Genomic DNA, 14615 nt, shown 5'->3' on the forward strand with positions numbered 1-14615 from the left:
CTGCCAAATATAGTTGGCTCTGCCTTGGTGTAGAACTAAATAATTTTCAATAAAGTCATCTACAACCAAGAAGTAGAGATATCATTTAATAAGTGCCAACAGTATATCAAGCTCTGAATTATATGCATTGCATGTATTATCTCATCCCTCGGAAGAATCATAATGGTTGTGTTATTATTTCCATTTTACAGCTCAAGAAATGCAAGCACAGATATGAAAAAAAAAACTTTCCAGTGTCACGCAGCTGGAATTAGAGAACTCATGTTTGCTCTATCAATATATTATGCTTAATTTTTCAAAACAGCATGAATAGTTACCATTTCAGACTTACCTTTATATGTTGGATGAGTGTTTCATCTTCTGGTACATTAGGGTCAATTGCAATGACAATGCCTTCATAGCCATTATTATTCAGCTGAATGAGGGAATCACTCAGGGCCCCTTCCAGAAGGTAAAGGACCAAGATGAAAACAGAATTCTTAAATGACCCCATTGCTGTACATCGCCCTTTGAGTTCTCTCTTTGGAAAATGCTGGTTATGGAAGCATCTTTCCTTACCCCTATATATATGAATATATAGACACATTTTTCCAATTTATCAGCGGTGGTTTATTGTAGGACTTTAACCTCTTGACCCCAAATTGTTTCACTATTGGATTTGTCTTCACTATGATGAATGATAACTATATCTTGGTCTCAAATTCTGTGTACTTTTTAATATTTTATTTTGAGAGAAATGTTAGCCTTGCCTTCACCTTTGCCAGTTGCTGGGACAGAGGGTGGGGAGCCACATCCGGTTCCCTGGAAGGACTCACAGCTGACAAGCAGCTTTACCACTGAAAGATGTTTACTTCTTACAAATGTTTGCCCAGTCAGGGACATCGACCCACCCAACACCACCCTCTAACCCCTGCCTGCCCAGTGGAAGCCTGATTGTTCTGTGTATTTGATAAGCATTCATTAAGTGTAAACCATATTTCTAGTTATCCCTCATAATGGTCTTTATTTTTATCCTCTTTGATCTTTACATAACCTCAGCACCTTTTATTACTCTCTTAGACAATCTACTTGTACCAAAAGCATTAGCAAGCAACATTAGAAAAGAGGAAATTTATATCTGACTGTGCAAGGCAAACTCCCTCATTTCCTTATCAGACCTCTATTTCATTATTCCATAGCTTCTATTGTCCAATAAAATTCAAATTAGCATTAAATTATTTTACTGAAATTAAATGTCTCTTAGGTGAGAGGCATTTAGATTATTGCCAGCTACCATATAGATTCTTTTAAATTTGCCAAGTCTCAGATGAAAACTCATATTGGTCCACCACTTTCCTGTATTCAAATTACTTGAAATATCCCTTCCTATAATAACATTTGATCTTTGCATAGTGGTAAGCATCAGTTTCATCTTGTCTGTCTTTTTCTTTGACATTCACTCATAAAAATTAAATTAGTACTTGTTGCTAATAATTAGTGTGTGAAAGTCGTTCGGTCATGTCTAACACTTTGCGACCCATGGACTGTCCATGGAATTCTCCAGGCCAGAACACTAAAGCCTTTCCCTTCTTCAGGGGATCTTCCCAACCCAGGGATTGAACCCAGGTCTCCGTGTTGTAGTCAGATTCTTTACCAGCTGAGCCACAAAAGAAGCCCCAATAATTAGTACTTATTGCTTAAGTATATAATCTGTAATTAATCAAAAGTGAGGCATTGGAATAGAGTGGAAGTACCCGATTATAAAGTAGTTGTCCAGATAATCTAAGTATGCTTTTACATAAAAATGCAGTGCCTATTGCCCAAAGAAAGGCAATGCCAAAGAATGCTCAAACTACCGCACAATTGCACTCATCTCACACGCTAGTAAAGTAATGCTCAAAATTCTCCAAGCCAGGCTTCAGCAAAATGTGAACCGTGAACTTCCAGATGTTCAAGCTGGTTTTAGAAAAGGCAGAGGAACCAGAGATCAAATTGCCAACAGCTGCTGGATCACGGAAAAAGCAAGAGAGTTCCAGAAAAACATCTATTTCTGCTTTCTTGACTATGCCAAAGCCTTTGACTGTGTGGATCACAATAAACTGTGGAAAATTCTGAAAGAGATGGGAATACCAGACCACCTGACCTGCCTCTTCAGAAACCTGTATGTAGATCGGGAAGCAACAGTTAGAACTGGACATGGAACAACAGACTGGTTCCAAATAGGAAAAGGAGTACGTCAAGGCTGTATATTGTCACCCTGCTTATTTAACTTATATGCAGAGTACATCATGAGAAATGCTGGGCTGGAAGAAGCACAAGCTGGAATCAAGATTGCCGGGAGAAATATCAGTAACCTCAGATATGCAGATGACACCACCCGTATGGCAGAAAGTGAAGAGGACCTAAAAAGCCTCTTGATGAGTGTGAAAGTGGAGAGTGAAAAAGTTGGCTTAAAGCCCAACATTCAGGAAACAAAGATCATGGCATCTGGTCCCATCACTGCATGGGAAATAGATGGGGAAACAGTGGAAACAGTGTCAGACTTTATTTTTTTGGGCCCCCAAATCACTGCAGATGGTGACTGCAGCCATGAAATTAAAAGACACTTACTCCTTGGAAAGAAAGTTATGACCAACCTAGATAGCATATTCAAAAGCAGAGACATTACTTTGCCAACAAAGGTTTGTCTAGTCAAGGCTATGGTTTTTCCTGTGGTCAGGTATGGATGTGAGAGTTGGACTGTGAAGAAGGCTGAGCGCTGAAGAATTGATGCTTTTGAACTGTGGTGTTGGAGAAACTCTTGAGAGTCCCTTGGACTGCAAGGAGATCCAACCAGTCCATTCTGAAGGAGATCAGCCCTGGGATTTCTTTGGAAGGAATGATGCTAAAGCTGAAACTCTAGTACTTTGGCCACCTCATTCGAAGAGTTGACTCATTGAAAAAGACTCTGATGCTGGAAGGGATTGGGGGCAAGAGGAGAAGGGGACGACAGAGGATGAGATGGCTGGATGGTATCACTGACTCGATGGACGTGAGTCTGAGTGAACTCTGGGAGTTGGTGATGGACAGGGAGGCCTGGCGTGCTGCGATTCATGGGGTCACAAAGAGTCGGACACAACTGAGCAACTGATCTGATCTGATCTGATTGACTAATCTGAGTGAACTCTAGGAGTTGGTGATGGATAGGGAGGCCTGGCAGAGAAGGCAATGGCACCCCACTCCAGTACTCTTGCCTGGAAAATCACATGGGTGGAGGAGCCTGGTAGGCTGCCATCCATGGGGTTGTGAAGAGTTGGACACGACCAAGCGACTTCACTTTCACTTTTCACTTTCATGCATTGGAGAAGGAAATGGCAACCCACTCCAGTGTTCTTGCCTGGAGAATCCCAGGGATGGGGGAGCCTGTTGGGCTGCCGTCTATGGGGTCACACAGAGTCAGAGACGACTGAGCAACTGAACTGAATTGAACTGATTGACTAAATATATGCATTTAATATGCATACATCATTAAAAGTTTTATATTTTAAAATATGTCAGACACCCCCCCACACACACACATTATACATGTCTTCCCCTGGGTTCCCTAGAAAAGAGAGCCTAGGCAAGCTTATGTACTAGTGATTTGCAAGCCTAATTCCAGAACAGTGGGAGTGAGAGAAAGGGGAAATAATCCAAGGAAGCCTGGGAGGCAATACAAGTGCTTATTACACCACTGTGGTGTCATAGAGATCAGCAGGCCACCCTGCAGATTGAGCTGCCCTGCCATCTGGGATGGCTCCTAATGGGCAATCGGAGGAAGGGAAAATGTTTGTTTGGATCCTTCTCAACTACATGTGATCACTTCCCCTGAAATTTCTTGTGTCACCCAAACCTTCAGCAGCTGATTGCAAAAAAAAAAAAAGAAAGAAAATTGCTATACCTCATGGTATATAAACAGGCAAAGATTCCAAGTGGTGCCTGATTGACCTCTGGCAGTAGATCCACTTGGGCCTACAAGGAGTGATTGAGGTGCCCATTGGGTCAGCTGGGGCCAAACAAACCTAAAGAGGTTCAATAAGGTGAGTCCAATCAATTTACTTCTTGAACTGCTCAGACCCACTCATGTCCTTTCATCATATCTAGCTCCATTATTACAAGGTAAGGCTGGAATTGGGGGTAGAGGCATGAGCTAGTTCACATTTTCACTGAGAGAAGGTTCAAGACCAGTCATTCATAGAATCTCCTCTGAAGTGCTGGTCATGGGCAATCTCCTAAAATACCCAAAGCAAGAGAGCTGTTGAAATAAGTTGTGATGCCTGCTGCTACAGCTGGTCTCAAGACCAATACAGATATGTATTATCTCCTTTCTTCATCAGCAGTTTCCCTAATTTTTAGCCAGCATTTTGGCTGCTCTGTGGTATTTGTTTGCCTGATGGAGTGACCCAGCCCTTCATTCCTGAGGCGTCTGAGCCTTGGGTCACTCTGCCCTTGTTAGGTTATGGCTGGAGCAGATGCTGGTGACAGGTGTCGCCTGGCATGACAGAGCAGTTTAGGTGCCTGCTTATATTTTGCTTGGCCTTCCCTGCTGGCTGGGCCTTGACTGCTTGTTCAGTGGAGAGTGCTTGACGCTGCCTCATCTCCTAACACCACAGGCTGTTTGTGTCCCAGGGCAGAGGGCGGAGTTAGCATGGACCCACTGGGCAGGCTGTCGTGGCAGCTCCACCCTCTCTGGTACCCAGGTGCAGCCTGAACAGACTCACAGGGGCTTTGGCTCACATAGCATCTCGCACCATGGCACCTGGGATCTGGCTTTGTCAGAGGCAGCCCAGATTATTTGTGTATTTTATATAAACAGAAATCTAAGTATGCTTTCCTGTGTTTGGCTGCTTTCACCTAATATTTTCAGCATGAATTTCAGCTATGTTGTTTTATGTAGCAGTAATCGTGCTCTTTTTCCTTTGTATTCCATTGTAAAAATATGCCACAATTTACTTACTGATTGCTTTTGATGAATGTTTGGATTATTTCCTGCTTGGGGCTATTTTAAAGAACAGTGCCATAGACATAAGCATTGACTTCAGTTGGGTATGTACCAAGAGTGGAATAGCTAAGACAGAATATGTGTATGTCTAGCCATAGTCGATCTCCCAAACACTTTTCAAAATGGTGTACTGATTGATCTACACTTCTACGAGTACACAGTGCGACTGGTCTTTACAATTTTATCCACAGTGGATGGGGTATAATCATGTACTGTGGTTTTAATTTGCATGTTTCCTGATGACTGATGTTACTATACACCTTTCCATTTAATTGCTAGTCATTTGGATGTCCTCTTATGAAGTGCCTTTACAAGTCTTTGCCCAGTTTTTATCAGGTTAGTTTTTTTCTTGTTGATTTTTAAGAATTCTTTTGATGTTCTGGGTATTGAGCTGTGGATGTATACATTGCAAATATCTTTTCCCAGTTTGTGGCTTGTCTTAGCGGATAAACAGAGGTTCTTAATTTTAATGGAATTCAATTTAATGTTTTATTTTATGGGTAATGTTTTCGGGGTCATGTTGGAGACAGCATTTCCAAGTTCATGAAGATGTTATACAATATTCTATTCTAGAGCTTTGTCATTTTATCTTTCACATTTAGTTCTGTGATCTATCACATATTATGTTTTGTATATATAGTATGGGGTAGGAGTCAAGATTTTTGTTTTGTTTTGCTCTTTAGGTAGCAGTACATGCAGATCATTTATTGACAGGATCATCCTTTACCCCCTAGGGCTTCCTAAGGGTCTCAGTGGTAAAGAATCCACTTGCCAAGGCAGGAGACGCAGGAGACTTGAGTTTGATCCCTGGGTCAGGAAGATTCTCTGGAGAAGGGAATGGGAACCCACTCCAGTATTCTTGCCTGGAAAATCTCATGGACAGAGGAGCCTGGTGTGCTACAGTCCACGGGGTCACCAAGAGTCCGACACGACTGAGCAACTGAGCACGCATTCCTTTCCCCCCACTGAGTTGCAGTTGAGCTTTTTTTATGAATGAGGTGACTGCAAGTGTGCAGATCTGTTTCCAGACTCTATATGACTAGGCTTATTGTCTCAGTCCTGTTTTGTCTTAGTTACTGCTGGTTTATAAGTCTTAATATTTAGTAGTATAAACACTAGCTTTATTTTTCTTCAAAATTATGTTGACTATTTTTGGTCCTTTGCATTTAACTATAAAAGTATCAGCTTGGGAATTCTACCAGAAGAAAATTGCTGGATTTGACAGGATCATATTAAATTTATATGCTCATCGTAATATGTTAGCTAAATGATACAACCACCAGTGCCATGACCGTTCTTAGGTCAGCCATAGAAGGTCAAAACGTGATGGCTACCCAATTCCTGGAAATCTCCACCCCTTCTCCAAAATGATTGGAATAATCCTACCACTCATTAGCTTGTGAAATTACCCAGCCTATAAAAATCCTCCACCTCATATTTCAGGGACTCTCACCTTCCGAGATGGCCCACACTCTGTGGGTGGACTGTATTTCTCCCAAAGCCTTTTTTTCCTTTTGAGACAGATCACATTCTGTCTATGGAATGTGTATCTCTCTAAATAAATCCACTTCTTACTTAAAATAAATAAGTATATACATATTTATACATCAGTTTGGAAAGAATTGACATTTTTATAATATTGAGTTTTTGAGTCTTTCAATCCACAGTCCTGGAATATCTTTTCATTTTAAGTTTTATTTATTTGAGCTCAATTATGTTTTATAGTTTTAAGGGTAAAAGTCTTATGTACCTTTGGTTAAAGTTATTTCCATGGTTTTTTAAAATTGGGGGGGTGTTATTATAAATGGTATTTTTAGAAATTTTCATTTTCTAATTGTTTATTGCTGATATATAGAAATATATTAGATTTTTGTGTATTGACTTTTCCTCCACAGAACTTACTAAATACATTTATTTCTAGTAGTTTATAGATTCTTTCAGATTTTGTATGCTTATGTCATCTATGAATAATAATATTCTTCCTTTTCAATCTTATATTACAATATTTTTATTTTGTTTCCTTCTCTTATTACACTTGTATTTCTCCACAGTACAGCATTGAATACCAGTGGAAAGAATAAATACTTTTATTCTTGTTCCCAATCCCAAATGAAAAAACATCCTATATTTTACCATTAAGTATGATATTACCTAGAGATATTTTGTAGATATCTTCATCAGACAAAGAAAGTCTGCATCTATTCCTAGTTTGCTAACAGTTTTCTTTTTAAAAATCATAAATAGGTTTTTAATTTTCCCAAGTGCTTTTTAGGCATCTATTGATTTTCATTTTTTATGCTGGTATTATGGGGGCTTACATGGGTTTGAGTTTTCAATATTAAATCTCCCTTACATTCTTAGAATAAATTCTTGATCATGATGGACTATACTTTTTGGTGTACTTATATTTGGTTAGGATTTTTTGCATCTATGTTCATGAGAGAGATTGGTGTTAACTTTTCCTTTCTTGTAATGATCATGCCAGGTATTAGTATCAAGGCTATCTGGTCTCAAAAAAGTTGGAAAATGTTTCCTATTTTTCTATTCTCTTGAATAGTTTTAAACAAACTATTTGTTTAAAACATATTATTTCTTCTTTAAATTTCCCTCTGACCATTGTTTTAGCTTCATTGTGTAAGTTTTGCTATGACATATTTTTATTATTATTCAGTTCCAAATATTTTCTAACTTTTATTTTGGGTTCTTTTATTAGTATATGCGCTGTATAAAAAGAAGGCTATTGCTTAATTTGCAGACATTTGGGGAGTCTCTAGATAATCTATTATTAATTTCTAGTTTAATTCTACTGGAGCCAGAAAGCATACTCTAAGATTTAAATTATTTGATATTGGTTGAGTCTTACTTTTTGCCTCAGCTTATGGTCTATTTGGTAAAACATTTCATGTGCTTTTGAGAAAAATATTTTCTCTGTAGTTATTAACTTACAGTGTTCTATACATGTTCAACCAAGTTAATTGATCATGTTATCCAAATTTTCTCATTTGTTACCAATTTTTGTCTTTTTACTGAGAGTTATGTTAAAATCTCCAATTATAATTGTGGACTTTTCTATTTATTTTTCTTTCTATTCAGTTCTATCAACTTTTGCTTTATATATTTTACAGCTATGGTTTTGGTGTAGGCAAATTTAGGATTGTTATATAATTACCATCACAAAATGTCTTTTCTATCTCTAATAATACCTCTTGCATAAAATCTACTTTTAATGATATTAATTATGGTACACTGGTATTTTGAATATTGAAAAGTTAAAAAAACACAGCACAGTTCTTGGCATATGGAATTTATTCAATAAAGTATCTTTACACTTCTTCTTCATTCCACTTACCCAACCTGTAGCCTTGAAGGGGAAGATTGGAGAGAAGTCAACAACATGAAAAAGCTGGGGCTTTGCATTAGATGGCGTCAAGTAAGAATGACCAATATATGTATGTAGGACACTGGTGTGTTTAATAGGTAGTTTTAAGCTGTTTGCCATATAGCACCTCAATATGACTCCTGCTTCCACCCCCTACTTCATGACATCCTTTAGTAATGGTAATAAGACTGCAAGGTATTCATACATGATTGATGACAGAAAAATTGGTACAAATGTTTTGGAAGGACATATGCATTATAGTTTAAGTGTGTTTATCTTTCAACATAGCAATTCCATCCTAGGAATTTACCAATAGACTCATGCAGGTGTACAAGAGTATATGTACAAGCATAATATAATTTGTCCCTCAAAATATACTTTATAATAGCAAGAAGTAGAATTAATAAGTAAGCTTATTTATTATCTATTTTATCACATCTTAAACATCTGTAGTTTTAATAATAGCATGTATTACTTTTATAAGTGAACTAAATTACTATATAAAACTAAAATACTAGACTAAATACTATCATTAGGAAATCCTAAAATGTTAGCATAGAACTGATAGTTCTGTTTTCTCTATTCTTAATTTCTAACCTATTTTTCTTCATTCTTCCATTTAACACTCTCCATTTTCTTTTATCTTCATGCTCTTGCTTCTTCTTTCCTATATTAGTGTGAAGTAAGATTATGCCAGTTTTATAAATGTTCTTTTGAATGTTTGCTAACTTATGTTGCTTCTGTTCCACAGGCCAGGATATCTTTCTGTTGAAAGCTATTGTCTATTGTACTGAATGAATTCCTCCTTCTTGTGCCCTTGAGACAAGTGTTCTCAGAAAGCAGCTTTTTGATAAGGCTTAGCAGCCTGCCTGGAGAAGGCAATGGCACCCCACTCCAGTACTCTTGCCTGGAAAATCCCATGGATGGAGGAGCCTGGAAGGCTGCAGTCTATGGGGTCGCTGAGGGTCGGACACGACAGAGCGACTGCAATTTTACTTTTCACTTTCACTTTTCACTTTCATGCATTGGAGAAGGAAATGGCAACCCTTTTGTTAGTGCTTGGAGAATCCCAGGGAGGGGGGAGCCTGGTGGGCTGTGGTCTATTGGGTCGCACAGAGTCGGACACGACTGAAGTGACTTAGCAGCAGCTTAGCAGCAGCCTTCCTAGTGGCTCAGATGGTAAAGAATCTGTCTGCAATGCGGGAGACCTGTGTTTGATCCCTGGGTTGGAAAGGTCCCCTGGAGGAGGGCACGGAAACCCACTCCAGTATTCCTGCCTGGAAAATCCCCATGGACACATGAATGTAAGAAAAGGTGGCCTTAGAGAACCTAGTGAGTTACAGTCCATGGGGTCACAAAGAATCAGACACGACTGAGCGACTAAGCACAGAAACCTGTAGCTGAGAGGAGATAAAATTGGCCCCCATCTGGGTTGCTGTCCACCCACCCATGGAATCATCTTGCTGATAAGAGCTTTATAGTCTAAGTGCAGAAGGAATTTATGGAGGGAGGCATCTCTTTTGACCTTTGGGGACAAGCTCTAATTACCTCCATGCATATGAGCATATATTTCTGTGCCTTTGAGTACTTCTCTGTCTATCATCATGTGTTCTATAACTGTATCCCTAGCTTTCATATTTTATTTTGTCTCTATCTTTGTGCCTGAGCTGTGCTTTTTCTACTTCCTATGATTTGTTGTTCAGTTGCTCAGTCGTGTATGACTCTTTGCGAGCCCATGGACTGCAGAATGCCAGGCTTCCCTGTCCTTCACCATCTCCTAAAGCCTGCTCAAACTCATGTCCATTGAGTCAGTGATGCCATCCAACCATCTTGTCCTCTGTCCTCCCCTTCTTCTCCTGCCTTCAATCTTTCTCAGCATCAGGGTCTTTTCCAATAAGTTGGCTCTTTGCATCAGGTGGCCAAATTATTGGAGCTTCAGGGTCAGCATCAGTCCTTCCAATGGATATTCAGGATTGATTTCCTTTAGGATTGACTGGTTTAATCTCTTTGCAGTACAAGGGACTCTTAAGAGTCTTCTACAACACCACAGTTTAAAGACATCAATTCTTTGGTGCTCAGCCTTCTTTATGGTCCAACTCTCACATCCGTATATGTGAAAGTGAAAGTCACTCAGTTGTGTCCAACTCTTTGCGACCCGACTGTATAGTTCATGGAACCCGCGTCCAACTCTTTGCAAGTGTCCAACTCTTTGTGATCCAACTATATATTCTGTATAGTCCATGGAATTCTCCAGGCCAAAATATTGGAATGGGTAACCTTTCCTTTCTCCAGGGGATCTTCCCAACCCAGGGATTGAACCCAGAACTCCTGCATTGCAGGAGGATTCTTTATCAGCTGAACCATAAGGGAAGCCCCACATCCGTACACTACTACTGGAAAAAACATAGCTTTGACTATATGGACCTTTGTTGGCAAAGTAATGTCTCTACTTTTTAATATTCTGTCTAGATATGTCATAGCTTTCCTTCCAAGAAGCAAGCATCTTTTAATTTCAAGGCTTCAGTCACCATCTACAGTGATTTTGGAGTCCAAGAAAATAAAGTCCTATGATACATAGGACCATACCAAATAAATACCATACATACCAAATAAATCGGATTCTCATTTCTTCAGAGCCCACTATTTATCTGACTTCCCCTCTGCTTCTATTCCTTGTTTCCCTGTATTTTACATTCACAGATAATAACACAGATCTTAGCACATAAAGCAGCATCCACCCAACTTTATATCCATTTCCCTTTTTAATTTTTCATCAGCTAGATTTTCTACCAGCCTCATATGAGTTAAATCTTCTAACATGGACTGTCTTCACTTTATTTGAACTATTTGCTTCTATTCATTTTGTCTTTTCTATTTCATTTAGATCTGGTTCAGTTTTGCTCTCATTTTTCCCTTTGGCTCAGCTGGTAAAGAATCTGCCAGCAGTGTGGGAGACCTGGGTTCAATCCCTGGGTTGGGAGGATCCCCTGGAGAAGGGAAAGGTTCTCCACTCCAGTATTCTGGCCTGGAGAATTCCATGGACTGTACAGTTCATGGACTCACAAAGAGTTGGACAGGACTGAGCAACTTTCACTTCCACTTTTCACTTTTCTTACATTCATGTGTCAAATATCCATATGAATGGTGCCTTTCTCTTCCTCCCTATGAAGCCAGGTTTCTCAATCATGGCACTATTGACATTTTTGGCTGCCTAGATTTTAAAATATATCTTTGCTCAATATAAAGCTCCTCATTGGCAGATATTTTTTAGCACTCTAAGATATCATTTTGTTTTTTTCTGGCCTCAACTATTTCTGATGAGTAGTCGCCTTTCCTATAATATATGTAGGTGTTATTTTCTTTATATAGATACCAATTTTAGATTCACTGAGCATGTTAGACCTTGGGTTGGTAGTGTGAATCAAATTTGGAAAATTTTCATATTTCTTTGAATATTTTATCGTCTATTTCCCTCCCTCTAATTCTGGTACTTATTTACTTGTACATTAGACTACCTGATAATGTCACACAAGTCATTTGGTTGTTTTTTTTCTTTTTTACTGAAATGCTTCAGTTTAGATGCTTTCTAATTTCCTTTCTTTAAGTCATATGATCCTTTCTTCTGTAGTGCCAAACTGTTGTTAATCCATTACAGACTTTTCCCATACATTTCATTTTTCAATTTTAGGATTCTGACTTGTTTGTTTTTAAAGACTTTCACATCTTTCCTGAAATTCTTCCTCAATTAATCACTTATATCTATCTTTTCCTACAATTTATCTTATTTATAGTGTTATTATAAACTAATTATCTACCAGTTCCAAATCTGGATCATTTTTGGATTGTCTTTTATTGACAAAATTTTATTCTTATTAATTATAGAACACATTTCTTGCTTGTTGCCGTGTATATTAATGTTTTATTATATACTGGATGGTAAATTGTAAAGACTGTGTTATGTCATTTTTCTCTGAGTTATGTTCTAGCATAATTGAATTGTTGGTGAATATAATCTTCATTCTATAGAGTATTGGTTTTAAACTTGGTCAGAACAGATCTATTTTAGTTTTGCCCTTGGTTCTAGGGCCTAATTCTTAGTCTGTGCGTGTGATCCTTACCACTGTGTGGCCCTTCTAGAGTTTCAGTGGAAACACAAGGTGCTTAGAGTTGCTTCCTTTCTGGAATTTCCTCCCTCAGTTGCCAACTGCTTTAGCAACCCAGAACTCTTACTTTTGATTTATCAGCTCAGTAAGACTGCTGCTCTCTGCTTGAGCCCTATCCAGATAGTTTGAGCAAACTGGAAATGCCTTCTGGGGGAAATGCTGGTTAAATGTGGATATCACCTAGACTGTGTTCCTTTTTTCAAGGATCATATCCCCTCCAGTTTTCACCTGTTTTTCTTGGTTTCCAGTGCCTTCAAAGGGTTGTGATTTATATTTTTTTTCCAGGGTTATAAATATTATCAGCAAGATGATTGGTTTGATATGAACAAATCTGCCATTAGTGCAATTGGATTGTTTTAAATAAACGATATAGGCAGGGATCAATTCTTCGGAAATAATTACATTATGGCAGAAGGCAAAACCTAAAGCAAACAAAATAATTTTTAGTAGACTTTCTAATAATATGCAGATGCAAAAGCACTTTTGGAACAGACAACATTGCACCTATAACAGCAATCTGCTCAGCACATAGGCTACATGAATTCATCTCCTAAAAATCTCTCTTTCTCCCATTGAAATTTAACTTTTTACTATCCCTCAAAAGAATAGTGTAAAAAGGAAAAGGATATTGTCCTCAATATCAGGAACAGATTTACATAACTAACCATTCTAGCATATGAATATAATAATAGTAATACTTGCCTATATTACCTCCCAGGCAGCTTATCCATCTTTGGGCTTCCCTGGTGGCTCAGATGGTAAAGAATCTGCCTGCAATGCAGGAGAGCTGGGTTTGATCCCTGGGTTGGGAAGATCCCCTGGAGAAGGGGACAGCAACCCACTCCAGTATTCTTGCCTGGAGAATTGTACGAACAGAAGAGTCTGGTGCACTATCCAGGAGGTTGCTGACAGTCGGACATGACTAAGCTGCAGGGCAGCTTATGTCACCTTCAATTCCTAAACTTCTCTTTCCTCTCCCAAATAATTGAACAATTGGCTCAAAATTTTTTCCTCTTCTTGTGATCTTTGATCAAATCATCAGTGATGTCACTATTCATGTGGTAACACTAGTGACCAATACTTCACAGTTCCTCATTCTCTCTGGCCCAGCTCTCATATATTTATATTCCTTATTATTTGTTCAGGCTCAGTGTCACCTCCTTTCCTATGGCTCTGTTCTGTTGATGATCATTGGGGTCTCTAAATCAGTATCATCCCACATTTACCACATCTTTCTTATTGTCTAATGTACACCTGGATAAGCCTAGGTGTACTAGGTAGGACATGAGCTCCTAGCAAGCAGTTGCAAGCACCATGTTTCTTTCAAAGAACTCACTCATTTAAGCAAACTTTCTTGCAATGAGTAAAAGATAAGCCAACAAAGTGTTTTTCACTCCCTCAGAATCACTGAAGCTCGTTTATCCTATACCTTTGATGAGATCACTCTTTCAACTCTGCTATATTTCAGTTTACTACTTCAACATCATTAATACTGTTTCAGTTCTCTCTCTCTCAATTCAGTGATTTGTGGATTTAAACCCATGTGTTCATACTATACCCACAAAACTAAAACAAAAAAAACCCTGTACCTTCAGCCTAACCCTGTTTTCTTGCTTATTAACCTTGAAGATTTAAATATTTCTAGGCATAATCCCTGGCATCTTTCCACATTTTCTTAAATAGACAGGAGTAGACTTCCCTGGTGGTCCAGTGGTTGAGATTATACTTGCCGGTGCAGGGGACACAGGTTCGATCCCTGGTCTGGGAAGATCCCACATGCCAAGGAGCACCTGGGTCCATGTGCCATGGTTACTGAAGCCCTGAAGCTCTAGAACCTGGGTGCTGCAACTGCCAAAGCCTGCCTGCCTAGAGCTCATGCTCTGCAACAAGAGAAGCCATAACAATGAGGAGCCTTCACACACAACAAAGAGTAGCTCCTGCTTGCTGCAACTAGAGAAAGCCCACACAGCAACAAAGACCAACACTGCCAAAACAAATAAATAAATGAATTAAAGAAATAGACAGGAGTGAAGGAGCATGACAGCAACTTGACTCCTGTTTGCTCTGCCATTAG

At 38.9% G+C, this 14615-nt stretch overlaps 1 protein-coding gene across 1 annotated transcript in view; it reads right to left on the reverse strand.

The window, feature by feature from the left end:
* Positions 1–508, reverse strand: part of CLCA1 (chloride channel accessory 1) — a 33909-nt gene extending 33401 nt beyond the window's left edge. Inside the window, exon 1 of the mRNA XM_006080482.4 lies at positions 332–508. Coding sequence (XP_006080544.3) covers positions 332–493 — 162 coding nt within the window. The 5' untranslated portion in view covers positions 494–508. The remainder of the gene's footprint in view (positions 1–331) is intronic.
* Positions 509–14615: the final 14107 nt, after the last annotated feature.

The sequence above is a fragment of the Bubalus bubalis genome, chromosome 6 (assembly GCF_019923935.1).
Source record: "Bubalus bubalis isolate 160015118507 breed Murrah chromosome 6, NDDB_SH_1, whole genome shotgun sequence".
Taxonomy (NCBI): Eukaryota; Metazoa; Chordata; class Mammalia; order Artiodactyla; family Bovidae; genus Bubalus; species Bubalus bubalis.